The 19,761-nt window shown below is 49.7% G+C and overlaps 1 protein-coding gene across 1 annotated transcript in view; it reads left to right on the top strand.

Moving 5' to 3' along the window:
* Positions 1 to 2,021: 2,021 nt before the first annotated feature.
* The window catches only part of ABTB2 (ankyrin repeat and BTB domain containing 2), a gene marked incomplete at both ends in the record, with an annotated part of 177,437 nt that continues 159,697 nt past the window's right edge, over positions 2,022 to 19,761 (top strand). Inside the window, one exon of the mRNA XM_080688755.1 lies at positions 2,022 to 2,904. Coding sequence (XP_080544881.1) covers positions 2,022 to 2,904 — 883 coding nt within the window. The remainder of the gene's footprint in view (positions 2,905 to 19,761) is intronic.

The following is a 19,761-nucleotide window of genomic DNA, read 5'->3' as shown; positions in this document are numbered from 1 at the left end:
ATTCCTTTAATGGATATCCTCTAGATATCCACTAGAGGGCAATATTTCCCTTTCTATATTTCTTTTAAAGAAATTTAAATTGCATCCTCCATTCCCAATTTTGACTCCTAATCTCTCTGCAATAAGAAGTAGCCCTATTCTCTGTGAATTTGATGCTAGCATTACTTTCATCCTTGACTCGGTTCTCAATTCTAACCAGCAGGCGGCGACATTGCATAAATAAAGACCTACGGACAGGAAAAATTAAGTGAAACTGCCAAATAAAAAGCAGTTTCTCAGGGGAAAGAACCATTAATTTAAGAAGGAAAGAGACAAACCAGACATTTCTAGTTCGTATCCAACTCACGGCCCAAGGTCAGAACTTTGTAAAATACAACACAAAGGAGCCATTCAGGAGCGAGGGGGGGCCAACTTGGGGGAACTTGAGCACAATCCCCTCCTTGATTTTGCGGTTCCGCTGGAGGGGGTGAATATACGTTTGTGCACGTGTGTGTGAGTAGTTTTGGGGCTGCAGCGAGACGGGCATGTGCTGAACGTGGATCTGTCAGTCAATAGCTCTCTGGTTTACCGCTTCTGGACATCCCCCACACTAGGTTTACTATTGTGCTTCTTAGAGGTCAACCTCACGCTTTACCCCAGAGGAAACTGAGTCCGGATAGGGCACGTGGCAGGCCCACCAGCGCACCCCACTGGCTCACCGTTAGGAGGTAAACACCGGCCTTCAGCCAGGTGTTCGAGCGCAGGCCCGTGCTGGGGACTTCTTTCTCACCTTCTCCTTCTTCAGATAATAGAACTACACACACGCTCCCGCCTCGGACAAAGAGGATCCATCCACCTGACAGCAAGTGGTATTATACTACTCGGACGTCCAGCGTCCTCTTGAGAATCTGCCAAGTTAAGATTCTCCCTCCAAAATAACACTCGGGAAACTGGAAATTGCGTGTGAAACTAAGAAGAGGGGGGAGGGGATCCAGGCCTCCTGGGAGCCCATTCATTGATCAGATCGCAGGATTAGAAGATGTCTGTTCCGATTGGAGCTTAATGGCAAAGAAAACCCGAAGAATTTGGGAAGAGAAGCGGGACGTTCCGCCTCTCTCCATACGCCACTGGGATTTCATCACGGAAAACAAGAGGGGCTTGGCAAAAAGTGGAAGAGAGCGGCGGAGCGCCTGGCCTGGGTCCCTTCCCCTATTTTCCTACACGCTCCACCGCCCCGCCGCTCCCCTGAACTCTTGGCTGTACAGGGCTTGAAAGGAAGCGGGGGGGGGGGGGCGCCCAGAGCCTAGATGGCGGGAAGTGAAGAAAGCATAGTGGCTTTTCTTTTATGTTTTCCGTTGAATCGCCAGCTCCGGAGCCTAACGTTTCGACTCCTCCTCTCCGGGTCTCTGGCTCCCCACCACGCAGCCAGCTCGGTGGGTCCCCTCCTCCACCATCATCCCAGCGCTTCCCCAGACCCTCGGCCTCCAGCCCCGCCTCCGCCGCCGCGGGGGTTTACCCGCGGCAGAGTGAAATCTGCATAGTGCCCGCCCCTCTCAGATATCATTTGCCAGTCCTGCGCGTCGCGGTCCGTGGTTGGCTAACCGCGGGAGCTTATTTGCATATGGGCCCCTGCCTGGTACCCAGCTGTGCCGCGGCCGGCGCGGCTCGCAAGTTTGCCAAGCGCTTTCTCTCCGGCTGGTCCCGGGGTAGCGCTGCGCCCCGCGCCGCCGCCTCCCTTTGCGGGATTCCTGCTCCGTGGAGGACGGACGATCTGCTTGCCCGGAGCTGAGGAGGGAAAGAGGGAGTGCGGAGGAGCAGCGGCGGGGAGCCCTTCCCGTGACAGCTTCGCGTCTGGGCGCCCGGGGCTCGGACTCACCCACCTTCCCGGGCCGCGGGCCGGGCGATGCGGCCGCCGATTCCCGCGGCGCCGAGAGGAAGGGGGGCGCCGCGGAGAGCCTAGAGCTCGCTTCTGCCCACTCGGGGACGGGGCATGGAGCTGTGAGCGCCCCTCGCTCGGCGAGGCCGCCCGCGGCAGGCTCCCCATGGCCGGGACGTACAGCTCCACTCTGAAGACGCTGGAGGACTTGACCTTGGACTCCGGGTATGGGGCCGGGGACTCGTGCCGCTCGCTCAGCCTCTCGTCCTCCAAGTCCAACTCGCAGGCGCTCAACTCTTCGGCGCAGCAGCACCGCGGGGCGGCTTGGTGGTGCTACTCCGGCTCCATGAACAGCCGCCACAACAGCTGGGACACGGTGAACACGGTGCTGCCCGAGGACCCCGAAGTGGCCGACCTCTTCTCGCGCTGCCCACGGCTCCCCGAGCTGGAGGAGTTCCCCTGGACCGAGGGGGACGTGGCCCGGGTGCTCCGCAAAGGCGCCGGCGGCCGGCGGCTGCCCGCCTTCTCGGCCGAGGCGGTGCGGCGCCTGGCCGGGCTGCTCCGCAGGGCGCTCATCCGCGTGGCCCGCGAGGCGCAGCGCCTGAGCGTGCTGCACGCCAAGTGTACCCGCTTCGAGGTGCAGAGCGCCGTGCGCCTGGTGCACAGCTGGGCGCTGGCCGAGAGCTGCGCGCTGGCGGCGGTCAAGGCGCTGTCCCTGTACAGCATGAGCGCGGGCGACGGGCTGCGCCGGGGCAAGTCGGCGCGCTGCGGCCTCACCTTCTCCGTGGGCCGTTTCTTCCGCTGGATGGTGGACACCCGCATCTCCGTGCGCATCCACGAGTACGCGGCCATCTCGCTCACCGCCTGCCTGGAGAACTTGGTGGAGGAGATCCGGGCCAGGGTGCTGGCCAGTCAGAGCCCCGACGGCGGCGGGGCAGGAGGCGGGGACGTGTCTGCCGAGGCCTTGGAGATGGTCATCAACAACGACGCCGAGCTCTGGGGCGTCTTGCAGCCCTATGAGCATCTCATCTGCGGCAAGAACGCCAATGGTAAGTGCGCGCGGGCCTCGGCCCACGGTTGTGGGGTGGGGCTCCTCCCGGAGTGGATTTCTTAGGATGAAGCTGTCAGTGTGCTAGGACTCTGGGAGACAGCTTTTGGGTTGAGAACGGAGGCGTTCGTTAGACCCCTCCTGCCAGATGTTGTTATTGATGTCTGGCTTCTGGAGTACCAAGTTGTGGTTGATCCCCATTTTTTTTTTTTTTTTTTTTTGTGGGAGGCACGTGACTTCATGGGTTCTGGTCGCAGATTGAGTGAGACCAAGCCATTTCTGAATCTCGCTCAAAGTGAAGCTTCCTGCCCTGCCTCACTTGGTTGGGTCTCTGATTGTCAGTGGGTTTCTCCAGCAGCTGGTCAGATTCTCCAGCAGCTGGTCAGAAGAAAACCAGCTGTCTCTGGTTTTCTTCAGCCCAAGAGCAGCAACGCAAAGGTCCAGATTACAGGGTAGATGGAGGGGAGTAGGTAACCCAGGACCTGATGCAGAGTTTGGCTGGGCTGACGTAAGGATATCCAGAGTCAGACCCTCTCCTGGATTCATGGCTTATGGGATCTGGTGACTCCCCAAACCCCTTCCCAGAAAGGGAAGCACATATGGGTTCTTGGGGCTGGTACTTGAAGCTGTCATTAACCAAGTGAGCGATTAAAACCACATGTGGAATTAAATGCACGGCCTTCTGGGCTTTCCCAAAATGAACGATGATCTCTCAGTAAATCGTACTTTGGAGAAGAGGGTGGTGTGGGCAACTGCACCACATCTGAGGAAGAACCACTGGGCAGTTGCACTTCTCTGAATGCTGGTGTTTCTTTGGTGCGAGGGATGAAAGCACCTGACTTTCTCCCTGGTAAGGTTAGGGCCGCCGGCCAGGCACTGAGCAGCAGAAGACCTGCCAGACCCTGATTTTAGGAGTCAGCACCATAGTTGTTTAGAATGGTGCTGTGGTTAGACATCCCTGCACACTTATTGGAAGGATCCTTAGGGGTACAGTTTTCAATGGCCAATAAGCAGGCACTGGAAGAGGCCAGGTAGGTACTAGAAAGGGATAAAGAGCCAAGCTAAAATGTGGTTTAGCATGATAGCTAGAATTTAAAATAACAACGTCATTCCCTGTTCTCAGCACTGTATAGATTAGCTACTTTTACACACTGGTAGCCTATTAGGTAGTATCACATTGTGGGATATGTATTTGGTCTTCATCCCCATTCCTGGCATAGAACTCCAAAAATCCTTGGACTCCCTGAAGTGATAGTGCCTTTTTGTATGCTGATGAGCTGAGTTGACCAGTGGCTAGCCACCTCTAGGTAGCTTCAAGATGGCCACTGGTCACCTAAAAGATTGAAGCAGGACTTTAGAGGATTGAGACCTTCAGCCTCACCTCGCCAAACTTCTAGTAAGGGGAGAGAGGCAGAAGGTTAAGTTGATCATCTATGGCTGAGGATTTAATCGACATGCCTATATAGTGAACTCTGCATCAACATCCAGAAGGGCAGAGTGTAGAGAGCTCTGGGTAGCTGTACATTTGGAGGACCCTGAAGGGTGGTTCTCCTCCCATACCTTATCCCATGTGTGACTTCCTCTGTATCCTTTGCAAGTAAAACAATAAATGTGTTCCCCAAAATTCTATGAGCCACTCAAGCAAATTAATTTAACCTGAGAATGGGGGTTGTGGGAACCGTGATTTCTAACCAGCTAGTAGCTCAGTAAAACTACCTGGATTTTGTGACTTGGATGGGGGAACAGTGTTGGGTACTGAGCCCTCAGCTTGTGGGATCTGATACTCTCCAAGTTTCTAGCATCAGAATTAAGTTGACTTGGAGCACACTCAGCTGATGCATTTTAAGCTCCTAGAATTCTTCTGTGTTGATTGTGGTTTAAAAATAGAGGAAACGTGGTTTGTTTTTCCAACAAGTAGGTACCTATAGCATTATCCCCATTACACAGATGGGAAAACCAGGATACCTAGCAATTAAGTGATCTGCCAAGATTACACAGATATAGAGTAACAAAACTGGAATTTGAACCCTGGAATGCTCTGGAGCGAGGTCAAGCTCTAGCCACTGGGGGAGAGGAAACAGCTTGGTTTTCTGTAGCCCAACTTCCAAGGAGAGTGGTGACATGTTAGGCTCCATTTGGAAGACACTGTTTACACAGTATGGCTTACCATGACATCCCCTGCTTTGGGGAGATGCCCGCTATGGAAGAGCCCTTGCTGTTTAGTTTTCCTCCTCTTAGGCCACAGCTGAGGTCAGTCTAGTAGCTCAGTTGGTGAAGTCACAGCTGAGAATTGTACTTCACCCTCCCAGTTGGTGACTTAAACACCGGGAATGCCAGCTCCAGGAGAGGAAGTGAAGGGCAGGGGGATTTCCATCAAGTTGTCATAGCTGAGGGAAAGAGTTTTGTACTTTTCTGAAGGGAGGCCCAGGTTGAACTCGAGGTAAGAGCTCCCAGGAGAGAAGACTGAAGCTCTAAGTCTATAAACCAACCTAGGATAAAGGTGGAAGATTGGGTGTAAAATAGACAAAACACAGCAGTCCAGCCAGTGCCCGCACAGGTAGAAACTATTCTGACTACAAATTGAGGCTAGGAAGAGCAGCTGCTTCTCCAGGGTGCCCTGAAAATGCAAAGAGGTCAGGAAATGGCTAGTAAACAGGTGTCTTCATCTAAAGGGCTTGGAACCAAAGAGCCAGGTCAGTCCTTTGGGACTGTCTTTACGGGAAGGGTTTTTGACCTCTTCCCTACCCTACCCCCAGATTGTTTTTCTTAAGCTGGGGGAGTTAAGGCAGCAGAACTTTCTGTATGACAACAAAGCTCCCTAGATGTTCAGAGCCAAAGCATCTCTCTCCGCACATTCTCTGGTCTCCAGGGAACTCTTACAAGCAAGGTGACCATTTGCTCCCATTTAGTAACAGGAATGCTCATGTCTTATACATGAAAACCAGGGGGTGGCCTCACTAGACAATAACCAGGCTGATTTATTAAGTCCCTTTGGACAAAGTGAAATAAGTGTTTAGAGGGGCGATGGATTGCTTATTAGGAAAGCTGGCTTCGGAGAGAAGCATAAATTGCTTAGAAAAGAAATGGAGAAATTCAAACCTTTGTTATATGGAAGCTACCCAAGGCCAGCAAGGTTCCAGTTGACACGGCTGAAGACTAACTGCGGAATGGTTTCATATGGGAGGGAGAGTGCTGGTTAGTGTTCTTGTCCTGCTGGTCTTCCTTTTAAATTATATATTTATTGTTGTTGTGCCTCCTAATTATATAGCATGGGCACATGCATTTGACTCAGCTATATAGGGCTCTTAAACTTTTAATGTCTTCCAACCAGGAATTTAAGAGCCCTAATTCATCTATTCTTGTCCATTACTCAGAATGCCAGACAAATATGGTTTTGCTCAGCCCAAGATGAATGATAAAAGTTCTGTAAAAACATGATCCCAGGCTCGCAGAGCAGCAGGAGTTATCTACTGTTGTTCATTTGGCATTGATGTCTCAGATCCCAGAGTAATGCCATTAAGTGATGATATTTTCATGACTTCCTTCTGGGAGGGCAAAGAAACCACTTTAATAGAGTAGGATTTGCAAACAGGGAGCTGGCAGAAAATAGACACTTTGCTCTTCTACCCCCTCCCTCTGTTCCTCTGTGTCTCAAGAAACTCCCCTGTGTGAGTTTGATGTAGAGCCTATCTTCTGGGTTTCTTTCTGGCCATTTTTCTACCAAGCTTTCACAAATGGTATTTGAGAAAATCGTCTTCAATTTCTAGTATTTCAATTAAGGGGTAGAATATGGGTGAGAACGTTCTTACCCAAAGCAGCATCCAGGCGTACACAAGGGTTGCTCTGTCATATCGTGATGAGCACAGACTTGAAAATCATCATGAAGGTTTGAAGATATCGCTGCCATTTATATGAATGACCCGGAGCAAGTTTCTTAATTCTAAGCCTCAATTTTGTCATCTGTAAAATGGGGGATAATAGCGCCTAGCTCATAAGATTAGTATGAAGGTTGAGATCACAGATTTAAAGATCTTAGCATAGAGTTAATGCTCAATAAATAGTAGCAATTCATTCATCAACCATGCAGCACTGACCCTGTGTTCACTGCTGTTAAAAGTGCTGGATTAAGTGGTAGGCAGGGGAGTCCTTTCAAAGTTTATAATGCAGTGGAGGAGACAAGAAAAACAAAGGTATACTTAGTGTTATTATACTCCAAGTCTTTTTTTCAAAAAAAGCACAGGGTGACTGGGGCTCGTTTAAGTGACAGTCAAGAAAGACCTCTCTGATCCAGGCGTGGTGGCACACACTTGTAATCCCAGCACTTGGGAGGCTGAGACAGGAGCATCGCACAGGTTTAAAGCCAGCCTCAGCTACTTAGTGAGGCTCTCAGCAACTTTGACCCTGTTTCCAAATAAAATATAAACTAGGTCTGGGAGTATAGCCCAGAGGTAGAAAGCCCCTGGGTTCCACCCCTAGTACCACAAAAAAAAAAAAAGAAAGACCTCTCTGAACTGTCATTAGTAATAGCCAATAACATCAATACCACTAAGAATCCTCCAGCCACAAATAGTGACTGAAGACTTTTCTGAATTATTCCCTTTCTTTATCAGCGGAGGCAACTCTCAACATCTCGTTCACAGCCAAGAAATAAAAAGGCAGCCAGATGAAAACTCCTCTGGTTGTAACATTCATTTAGCAAGGAGACTGCAGGATGAATTTCCACTGAGGTAATCAGCCGAAGGAGCAAAGGCTAATGGAGCTGTGAGTTGCTGTTTAATCAGTTCCCACACCTGGTAGCCCAATAGAGAAGGGCAGCTCCCCTTCTCTTTGGTCATTTTATTGAAGCCAGGGGAACTGGTAAAACTGAAACAAAGCAAGCTTTGGAAATGAAAATTTATTTTTTTCTCACTTGCTTGAGAAATGCAACCCCAGCCTTAGGTAGTTAGAGGAACAAGCTGGAGTTGTTCAGCTTCCCCCTGAAAGCCTTCCCGATGTGCCCACCCCCCGAAGCTTCCGCCTCCGTGAAGTTTCCCTGCACCCAGAGCATGTTCTTGAATCATTTCCTGCTTCTATCTGTCTCTCCCATCAGCTGTGACCTCACAGGCTTCCTCATCGCTCCAAAGCTTGGGCTCACTGTAAACGTTTACCAGGCAGATCTCGCCATACAACATGTTTAATTCCAAAGTTTGTATTTGAATTCTTTGACAGCTTAGATGAACCTTCACTCTTTATCAAAGCAGAGAGTTTCAACTTATTCTTGATGAAAGAGGCTACGGTTTTTATTGGGGAGGGGGAGAACCACATGTCATTTAACCAATTGACACCCACATCACTAACAGGCTTCCTAAGACTGCTAGTGATGAGTAAGATGCTAGTTGGGGGTTCCCAGATTAGGAGGATGCTTTTTGTTTGTTTGTTTTTTTGGTGATACTGGGGTTCCTGGAAGCCCTTCTACCTCTGGGCTACACTCCCAGACCTATTTTTACATTTTTTTTATTTGGAAACAGGGTCTCTTAAGCCAGCGCACGCGGCTGGCTTCGAACCTGCGCGATCCTCCTGTCTTTGCCTCCCAAGCGCGGGGATTACAAGCGTGCGCCACCACACCTGGCAGGAGGATGCTTTTAATATGTAGTATCCAATGCAGTGGAAGGACTTACAGCAAAAGTCCAATAGGCCACAGATAAGTCAATAGGATTGAGTTAAAAGTTTACCCAAGAATAGCTTTGCTGCTGGGCATGGTGGCATGTGCCCATAATCTCAGAATTTGGGAGGCTGAGATAGGATCACAGATTTGAGGCAAGCTTCACTAATTTAGTAAGACCCTGTTTTTTTTAAAAAAAAAAATACAATGGAGCTGGGAGTATAGCTCGGAAATAGAATGCTCCTGGGTTCAGTCTTTAGTACTATTTAAAAATAAGCTATGTTAGCCGGGCATGCTGGGGCCCGCTTGTAATCCCAGCATTCGGGAGGCTGAGACCGGAGGATCGTGGTTCGTGGCCAGCCTCAGCTTCTTAGTGAGGCCATTTGCAACTCAGTGAGACCCTGTTTCAAAATAAAGAATAAAAAATAGGGCTGGGGGTGTTGCTCAGAGGTAGAATGCCCCTGGGTTCCATCCCCAGTTCTGCAAAATAACAATAATAATACTAATAAGCTATGTTGATCTTTAGCACAGTGGCCCCACCCCATTTGCCTCCTGTCTGAAGACTGAACCCAGGTAATCAACTGCCGAGACATTCCAGGTCTGCATAAACAACATCATAAAATGGGCCAGAGACACTACCACTAATCCTCAGTTTTGCTCCTCTCCCAGCTCCCCAGTAGAACTGGTCCTTTGTCAGACCGAACAGCGGGTAGATGCTCTGGCCCCTAATTCCACACTCTGCAGCTGTAGTGATCAGTCTAACTCTTCTGTGACACTGTTTACTTGTTCTCATGTGCGATCCTGCTGGGTCCCTATAAAAATCCCAGAAATAGAGTATCACTTCACAGAGGGGTCTCCAGGAGCACAAGAATTCGCAGCTCAGTAATGGCCAGACCAGGACTAAGCCTTATTTTGTTCAAGCCCCAAATCTTTGCTTTTCCTGTAAAGAATCATGGAATCAAAGGCAGCAAGGAGCAGGTCAGTATTTGACCCTCTTCAAATGGCATCTGAGGTCGCTCACAGCGGCAGCATTACTTCGTATAGATCTCACTTGCTAATGGCCTCCAGTATTGTAGGCACTTTAAATATGTCAGGGCAGTGAAGGCTCTCTTGGCCCAAGAGCGTGCCCTGGAGATGCTATTGATTTGAAGGAGCCATTACTGCTGCTCCTGAAGGGGCAGGGAGCCCTTGCTCAGGGAGGGCCTCCCAAGTGGCGGCTTCTGGGTGATCGATAAGCTCAGTGGAAGGGGCCAAATGTAGTCACTTGGTGACACTCAGCAGGAAGGGCAGCCAGCTCAGGGAGGGCGGACATGCAAGGGAGAGAAAGGTCCAAGAGCGACCCTGTGTTTAGGCCCCTGGTCTCGAGGAGCTCAGCTCACTTGCTCGGGAATTTGGAGAAGAGCCTTTACGAAGGTGCCTTGATTTCCGTAGAGGCCACCCTGGGATCCAGATGCTGGCTGAGTCTTGAACTTAGGCGCATAGGGAGAAACTGAATCCGCGTAGCACAGTGCTGAAGCACCCTGGAGTTCAAGTCGGGTCTCAGATTGCTTTGCCCGTCACTGAACTGTGCCCTTAAGCAGGTCACTCCAAGTCTCTTTTCCTCTCCTGTGAAAGGAGGGACGGTTCCGCTGCCCCAGGTTGTTCCTGATATGCGCTAGGTGCTCCAGAGAGCCCAGCATGGAGCCGCTGGGCTGCCTGGTGTGACTCCTCCCAACCTCGCCTGTGACCTGTGTGACCGGGGCAAGTTGTTTGCTTCTGTGCTTTAGCCTTTCCCTCTGTAACAAGGTTTCCCAACCCCAGCACTCTTGACAATCTTGTTGGGATTGTGCACTTGTGCCAGAGCCGTCCTGTGCCCTGTAGGACACTTCATAGCACCCTCCCCTCCACCACCACCAGTTGTGACGATCAGAAAATGTCTCCAGACGTTTCCAGATATTCCCTGGGGAGCACGCTTACACCGATTGAGAAACACTGGTTACCAAGATAGGACTGAAAATAGTACCCAGGTCATCAGGTGGCTATGCGGGTCTAATAATGAAGGACTTTGCATTGTGTCTGGCACACAGAATATTAGTCATAATGGTCATGTTTTACAAACTTGTGGTGAACGCACTGATTTTATTTGTTTTTGCTAAAGTGGAAGTCTCTTGTGCAGGGGCGGACCATGACCCAAATCTCAGGGTGACAAGTATGAGTCACAGGCTCTCCTTGGTGACTAACAGTTTGTGGAGGTAAGAGGAAGTTAAGGGATCTGGAGAAAACACCGTGGCACCCTGCTCAGTTATGGCTTGATTGTCCCCAGGACAAAGTGGTCTGGTACCAGGCCATGAGATCAGACCTCTCCCTTGGAGCTCACACCCACCCCTGCCAGAGCGACAGCCGCAGCGTAGAGTTGAAGCCCCCGGCCCCTAGGCTGCAATTCTGCTGTGGATATTGGACCTGGCTTGTTGCAGCTGCCAAGTCTTTTTTCTTTTCTTTTCTTTTCTTTTCTTTTCTTTTTTTTTTTTTTTTTTTTTTTTTTTTTTTTTTTTGCGGGTCTGATGAGGGAACCCAGGGGCATTCAACCTCCAAGCTACACCTCCTGCCCTATTTTTTTATTCTTTATTTTGAAACCAGGTCTTACTAAGTTGTGGAGGGCCTCACTAAGTAGCTGAGGCTGTCTGTGAATTGCAATCCTCCAGTATCAGACTCCCAAATACTGGGATTACAAGTGTGTGCCACAATGCCCGGCTTATTCTTTGTTTTGAGACAGGGTCTCACTAAGTTGCGGAGGGCCTCACTAAGTAGCTGAAGCTGTCCGCGAATTGCGATCCTCTGGTCTCAGTCTCCCGAATGCTGGGATTACAAGCTTGCGCCACCACGCCCAACTGCGGCTGCCAAGTCTTGAGCCACAGGGATGGCCGGTGTTTTGTGTTTTGCTGGCCTGTCTTGTAAACACACATTGTGGTTATCTTGCTTGTTTTTAAAAAGACCTAAATGGTTTTGCAGCTTTAGCTGTTTGTAGTTGCATGCTGGTTTGGGAGGAGATGATTAAGAAACATAGCCTAAGAGGAGTCGCACCAGTCCCATTAATCTACCACTTGCCGAGTGCCAGCTATATACAAAGGCAAAGGAAAGAGGCTGGAGAACAACAGGGTTACTACCAGCTCCACCCCACATGCACGCACGCGCATGCGCCCGTGTTGGTGTCCACCTCGTCAGGTGATGCAGAGAGCAGAGGCCACCAGACAGAAGGAACAGCATGAGGGAAGACCTGGAAGCCAACATGGGTGTGCTGGAGAACAAGAGTCCTGGGCAGTAGTAGGAAAAGCCACACAAGTGCATGGAGGGCTGCGAAGAACTTTGTAATCACCACCTCAAACGGGGGGAACAGCACTGCTAGCATCCATTTACTGCACACTCACACCATCACGGTGTTTGTCACGAGTTCATACAACCCGCCCAGCCTCGCTGAAAAGTAGGTAGAAAGTCCAGCCCACACGAAACATCCGGGGATGGGAGTGTGCAAAGAGAGAGGTGAGCCGTGGCCGAGGTGGGAGGGAGCCAGGGCTCCGGGTGGAGGATGCAGCCTGCAGGACCAGGGAGGTGGTACAGAGTCCGGAGGCCTCCAGACAGAGCACAGTGTGAGCAAAGACCACCCCTTCCAAAGCCCACGCGCATGTGCGGGAGAAGAGCAAGTTGGCCCGTTTGGCGGGGAGGCTCAGATACGTAACTAGGAGGAGCAGGGGAGATAACACGGGGAAGAGGAAAACTTTCCCACATCTTTTATCCAGATGTTAAGAAGTCTGCCAGAGGACAGGGCGAGAATTTTCCAAAACTTATTTTTATAATTCAGAAATGGGTGTCTGTTCCCCAGTTCACCTCAGCCCCAGCCCCAGACCTCTGGTTACCTCTCTGGATTGAGAGCTTGACCCCAAAAGTGCTCCCATCCGCTGTCCCTGCAGTAAAAGTAACGATAGACCTGAACCTAGCAAACTTGGGCCGAGGGGGCATGAAGACCCTTAGACCAGCTTCGCTTCTCCTGCTGAATCTGGCCTCTGGCGAGGTTGTTTCTTTCATGGCCCTGAGCGTAGCATTTAGGCCAAAGCAAAATGGAAGGTTGAGACTGGCAAACTCGTTACATGAGACCATTGAATTCACTCTTGCCAAAGCAGGATTCTCAACCACGGAAGTAGGGAGAGGCATAAAACAAGTTGAGATAAAAGCATCCCAGAACATTGTTTGGTTTTAAATCTGACTTTGATAGGTTCAGATTCCAGTTTAAGACTTACCCAGTTACAGCTCAATGCTTAGATAGTTCTTTTCTAATTCTTGCTTCCGTTGTTTAAAAGCCTTGATAAAGATTTCAATCATGTTAAGTTCTGGATGTCACAGAACCCCCTTATAATTCGTTTTCATCTGGATGGGATTCCCCAGGGCCCCACTGAAGCCCACTGACAGAGAAATGGTTCAGCCAGTATCTTGGGTGTTTGTCCTTTCCCTGACCCCAGTGATATGAAGGGATTTTCCTGTTGCTTGAAAAAGATAAACTCTGTGAACATGTTGCAATAAAAAAAAAAAGCATATAGCATCATTTCTAGTGATTTGAGGGCTACTATTTGCTTTCTGAAAGTGAAAAGGATAGTCAGTCTCATGAGAGAAAAGATTAAATAGAAACCCTGAACTGGGAAGTACTGGAGATGCAAGGTTAGGTTGGGGAGAGGTTAAATTGGACTTCAAAGGGGAAAAACAAAAGCCAGGCGTGGTGGCGCACACTTGTAATCCCAGCATTCGGGAGGCTGAGACCAGAGGATCGAGGTTCGCGGACAGCCTCAGCTACTTGGTGAGGCCCTCCGCAACTTAGTGAGACCCTGTTTCAAAATAAAGAATAAAAAATAAAGCAGGGGGTGTAGCTTAGAGGTTGGATGCCCCTGGGTTCCATCCCCAGACTAGCAAAAAAAAAAAAAAAAAAAAAGAAAGAGAAAGAAAAGAAAAGAAAAGAAAAGAAAAGAAAAAAACAAAGATGGAGGAAGGAAGCAGTCCAAGTAAGTTTATGTCCGTGTTATCACTACTGACCTCACTAACATGCACGGGGGAGGGAAGAGAGGGTAGGGGGTGAGGTCTGGAGGGAATTATACCAAGTGATAAATGCATGTATGTTTGTATCATTTTGACTCTCATGGTGATGTATATTACAGTGCGCCAATAAAAGTATAAAACAATTGGACCTCAAAGAATAAAACAGCTTTTTTAGTTTAAAAAAAGACAAAATAAAATATCCCTACAACTGAGGCCAAGCTTTTGTTGAAAACTCTGTGTGTGCAAGTCCTTATGTATGCACGTGCATGTAGGTGCTGGGGATCCGGTCCAGGGCTTCACATACGCTGGGCAGGCATTCAGCACCGAGCTGCACCCTCCGCTCCTTTAGCTGAAAACTTAAGCTTTTTGTTGTTCGTTCAGAGCCTTTGAAGTATGAACATTGGTATTTGCTCTGAGAAGAGCTATTAGTAGATACAAGCGAAGGCTCACACACCAAGCTAGCTTGTGTGCGTAAGTGTTTAGAACAATCCAGTGCAGAGAACTGTGGCTTGAGATCCAGAAGATTCCCAGCTGGAACGTGCCCTCTCTGTGACCAGAGTAAATCGCTGCATCTCCTTGGATCTCTCTTTGTGGCGTGGAGAGTTTCAGCCAGATTCTCTAAGGGCCATTCTGTCTCTGCTAATGTTTCTGGACCCCACAAGGACACTGTGAAATCATTTTCCTAAGGTCAAGCCCTGTAATTAGTATCCTCAGGAAAGAACTGGCCCAGGATGGAGCTGGAAGAGCTCTCTCAAGACCCAGCCGGGGAGCGGCCTGAGCACCGCCGTCTTTATGTGAGCGTTCACTGCGATGACTGTGCTTCCCCCGCCCCCCGGGATGAGTTCTGTGCGCTTTTGGCTGACCGAAGGCCCTGGCCAGCTGGGTCCCGGCCCTGGCAGGCCTGTGCTGCGGTCAGGTCCAGCTCCGAGGTGACTTCATACGGCCGGTGTTTGGAGCCCGCCTACCCAGACTTGGGTATTTATAGCAGGGGAACAGCTAGAGAAAAAAGTTAAATATGCTACACCCTTCTTTATCCCATGTGGGACAGAGACGGGCATTGTGAGGAATGTGGAAGGCAGTGCTGTATAATCCAGCAAGATATTTTTAAATGCCGTTTGCTGCAGTTGGCAGGGCCGGTTTTTCAAAGAGGAGGGAAAAAAGAGTAACCCAGGAGGACGGGCTGCCAGGAATCCTGAAGCCGAGGCAGGCTGCTCGGTGCTCTGAGGTGTACAGGCTCTAAGTTTCCAAGTCTGAGCGGGACTCAGGAAGGCTGGGATGAGGCAGGGTACACGGGGTGGCCTGCTTCTCCCTCTTCTCTACCACCGTGGCTATCCTTCAAGTCAAGTCCAGTTGAAAGTCAATGAAATATCCCGGAGAAGGTAGAATATATGTTGAAAAGAGAGTTGCTTGTGTGGAAACAAGAGACCTGGTGGTTTCTTCTCAACTCCACTCAGTAGCAGAGGGATCAGGTCGTACTTGGGAACACGATTTGGAAGCATGTTGCCTGCAGCTGTTCTCTTGGACTTAATCCTCCAGGACGTGCTGGGCAGGCCAGAACTCTGCCGGCACCTCGTTTGAGTAGCAGGTGACAGGCCTTGGGGGTGAAGGTACCCCAGGAGAGGCATCAGAATGATCCATGAGCGCAGGCACGGTGTCCTAGGTAGTGTCTTCTGTGTTGATCTTTGAGGGTCTCTGGATCAGAAGCAGAGGGGAGACTCAGGAGTTCAGTTTGTTCATTCAACAAGTATTTATTAAGGACTACCTGTATACAGGGCACTGTTCCAGGTGTTGGCGATGGATCAGATAAATAAAAGACTCAAAGGATGGAGGGCGCTGGCCCTGTGCATAAAGAGGAGAAGTAGACAGGTGGGGCCAGTGTGGCTGGAGACGACAGCTCCAGGGGGAGGGATAGCAAGTGTGGTGGGGGTGTGCAGTGTGAGGTGTGATAGGAGAAGAAGCAGGTGGGCTGCGAGGCAGGGCCCTGCAGCAATGTCGGAGCCATTGGAGGGACTGGAGCAGAGTGGTGGGATACGGTTTGCATCTTAACAAGCTCACCTTCTCCACTCTGTGGAAATGGACTGGACAGTCAAGCACAGAGGGCAGGTGAGCTGTTGGGAGGTGTTTGCAATAATCTAGGTGAGAGAGAAAGGGCTTGGACCAGGGCGGCGGGGGAGGAGGTCATGGCTGTGTCTTGAAGTTTGAGCCAATGGCATTTGCTGGCAGCTTGGATTGCGAGGGAAGAGGGGATTCAAATGTGACCAGAAGGCTGATGCTCTGGTCCCCTTAAAGAAGGGAGCCACTCTGCTGGAGAAAGCAGCCAAGGATTGATGTATGGGAGCAGAGGGCTGAGCCAGGGACCCGAGTGCAGTTTGGGTGGTTTTTCTGAAACTGGACAGACGTGTCAAAGAGGAGGTTGGCCAGGAAGCGAGACCACTTTGAACTTTGTTAATTGTATGACAGATTACCAGATCACCCTCCTTGACCCTTCCCCAGGGTGCACATGGTCCGACAGGCTGGGCAGAATCCAGAAATACTCCATCTTATAATCTTCTTTGGTTGCTGGACTAAAGTTCCTGGATTTTGCTTTCTAGCCTCCTTGCAGGCAGCAGGCAGCCAGCAGCCTTTGATGGAGATCAACTCTGCCGCTTCCTGCCCTTGGCGTGGGGTCTGCTTAATCAGATCCAGTTTCCTGTGAATCACTGTATCGTGTGTGTGTGTGTGTGTGTGTGTGTGTGTGTGTGTGTGCGCGCGCGCTTCACTTCTAGAAAGCAAGGCTTCATTTTCAGGCAGCTTTAGATTCCAGGAGGTCAAGTCTGAGTCAGAAACTTAGCCAGAAAGAAGCCTCCTGGGTGGTTTGAGAAGGCATGGGGCCTGGAATTATCTCGAGTGGTTTGGGTCCATCCAAGTGGCTGTGAGATGGTTTGACCTTGGTTCCTCAGGGGGCTCACGGGTGAGTCAGGAAAAGCTGTCCTCCCTGGGCGCTAGCTACTTGCCCGATGTCTCTGAACCTCAGTTTTGCTCTTCCATTAAATGGGGATGGTAATGGTTCTGTCTCATAGGGTTCCTGTCATAGGAATTGAATCCCAGATTCATGTTAGGATCACATGGAGAACTAAAAGTGCGTGTGCCTAATCTGGAATACATGGTCTGGAGCAGGGCCAGGCTGCTGTGGGTAGTCTTAGGCGGGTCTGGGACCCAGCGAGGCTCAGACATTAGCTGTTATTAGTGGTGAGGCAGCACTGTTCTGGACTGCTCATTTTCACCCCGCCCAGGACGGTGCCTTCCTTCACCTCATAGATATGCGGCTTTGGCTCCTGCCTCATCTGGAGAGATCCCCAAAGAACACCAAGAGAGACCTGAACTATCAGGTGTACCTGGGAAGGGCAAAATAGACCTAGAACACCAATAGTACCACGTAATCATAATTTTTCACCCCACTGTTAAATGCAGTGGGTACTGTTAACTCCATCTCTAAGGGGAAGAAACAGAGGCAGAGAGAGGTGAAGAAACTTGCTTAAGGTCACACAGGTCCTAAGTGTTAAAGACTGTAATGAAACCCAGGCTCTTCCTCTAGATCTTCTGCTCCTTCACCATCTAGGTTCCCTCCCCAGACAGAAAAGTCAAGAGACTCAATTCTCAATGGCCCCTCAATGCCTAAGTATCATGTGTTGTCTTTACAGAGTATTGTCACATGACTCCATCATTGTAGGTAGTCTCTTTAGTCTATAATACCACCAAAGACAGAGGCTTAGAGGTCCAGGCGGTGCAGCTGGTAAAAGACACAGCAGGATTCAAAGCGAGTCCTCAGTCGCCCTGCTGCCTCCCTCTCCTGTCCTCAGGAGCGCCCTGGGTGGAGACTGAGCAAATTCAGTGATTTCCTGAGCCAGAAATGAATGGGTTGGACCAGGAGGGCCAGAGGAGCTGCAGCCAGGCCAAAGCATCCCTTGGTGCTTCTGAACAACCGAGCCTTTTAGGGGCCTTAAAATAGTAACGGGGCCCAGTGGGGTGCCAACCTGCCCTGCCGCACAGGGGCCTCTGGCCAAGGTATTTGTTTCTCTGCTTGTTTAAAAATATATCCTATGAAGTGCATCGTGGCTCTCTGTTGGTGTGAATGAAATAGCCTCTGAGAAATTGTGTGTATCGGTTGCTTAAAATAGTTTCCGAGGAAGAACATTTGGAAGCGCTAGCTCCTTGAGTCTGCTTCCTTTGGATTTATGGCACCTTAGAGAGTGCTAGGCCGCCTCTTGTTTACCCTTCTGGTTTTCCTTTCTGCCCTATTTGAGTTTTTGTGTCATCCTAAGCCAAAGGCATTTGTCACCAGAGGAAACGGCAACCTTTCCTAAGTCACTTAATTGGAGCTCTTTTACACATTAAATCTTTTTTCTTTTAAATGTGTGTGTGTGTGTGTGTGTGTGTGTGTGTGTGTGTGGAGAGAGAGAGAGAGAGAGAGAGAGAGAGAGAGAGAGAGAGAGAGAGAGAGACCATGTATTTGGGAACTGGCCATTTTTTCTCTTCCAGCTGCAAAGTCCCAAGTCATAGCAATGATGTTTGCTCTGCATAAGAAATTTTGTTTTATTTTTTATTCATGTGCAATAAAGCCTGCCTGGGAAACTGTGAGTTTTCTTGCTACCTCCATCCTCTGGTGCCAGGAAACTGACCTGCAATGAGGGCAATAAGCCTCAGAGTTGCTGTCTTTAATAACGTGGCCACTAGCCGTGTGTGGCCAATGACGTTTAAATTTAGTAAAAATCAGCCAGGCATGGTGACACATGCGTGTAATCTCCAGTACTTGGGAGGCTGAGACAGGTGGATCACAGGTTTGAGGACAGCCTCTGCAAGTAGTGAGACTCTCATCAACTTAGCAAGATCCTGTTTCCAAATAAAAAAATAAAACTGGGTTGCACTGTAGCTCAAAGGTAGAATGCTCCTGGGTTCAATCCCCAATGCCACAGACAAAAAAAGTAAAATTCAATAAGGATATATCTGGTGCTTGATTGTCATGTGTGCTTAGTGGCTACCTTATTGGATGGTAGAGATGTAGACCATCTCCATCATCAGAGAGTTCTATGGGACAACACAGCCATTAGACCGGGTCACCAGCAGTCACGTGGGACCAGCCCTCTGGGTTTTCACTGCCCTAAAATTGTTAACTATCCCCAAGCTTCTTAGAAGGCGCTATGTGTTTAGAAGCAGTAAGATTCATGGGAGTGATGACTAAGGCCATTGATTCTTGTGGCTCTAACCTTTGGACCCCTGACAGGTCATGATTTACAATTTCCAAGCTGTGTGGCCTAAGGCGAGTCAACTTGCTTCTCTGAAATAGTTGCCTTGTTAGTGAAATGGTAATTTTTTAAAAAGTACCTTATAGGGGTTGTGTGAAGATTAAAAAGCAAGATGGCAAAATATGTATAAAACAATTAATACAATGCTCTGGACACATGGTAAAAAATAAAAATAAAAAAACTTTCATATGTTACAAAGTTTCCCAGGCATTTTCTCATTTGAGCCACACAGTATCTTTCAGAGGTAGATACTGTAGCCATTTTCAAGGGGATGGGAGAGGCTTCAGGGAATGTGATACTCCAATCACTGCAACTGGTACTTCTGCTATGGCCAACTGTGCTTCTGTGCTCTCCTCCTGGACTTGTTGAAGGGGCCCCTCCTCACGAGGCAGAGGATGTCTGTGTTTGAACTAGGAACTCTTCTGAGCTGACTTTCATTCTGCCCTGTCTCTTCCTCCCACCCCTTGAGGGGAGCCTCTGTAGAGGCATTTCAACTGAAGCCAGCCTGCTGATGCCCACTTGGAGAGCTGCCACCCAGAAAGTTACCAGCAGGATCCAGGCTCCTGGATCACCCAGTTTACCCAGATGGTTCACGTGCTCTGTGGTCCCTTTGCGTCCCTTGATAGGAGAATGAATCTACCAAAGCCCTCAGAGGGGTCTTGGCAGAGGGTGACTGTGGGAAGCGTGTCCCCAAAAAGAGTATGGACAGAGAACAGCCTCTCTTGAGCGTGGAGGAGGCTGGGAGGGTATTGGCCACGCCTGGAGGTTGGATTCACACCTTCACAGGGCCACTCACGAGCCTCGATCATGCGGCTAATTATGTAACCTAGATTAAATATGGTGATGAAAACTGAAACATCTCGCTCAGTGGCCGGCA

Source organism: Muscardinus avellanarius (assembly GCF_963383645.1).
Source record: "Muscardinus avellanarius genome assembly, chromosome: 1".
In the NCBI taxonomy this organism is placed as follows: Eukaryota; Metazoa; Chordata; class Mammalia; order Rodentia; family Gliridae; genus Muscardinus; species Muscardinus avellanarius.
The sequence above is the reverse complement of the archived record's forward strand: the minus strand, read 5'-3'. Positions and strand labels throughout refer to the sequence as shown.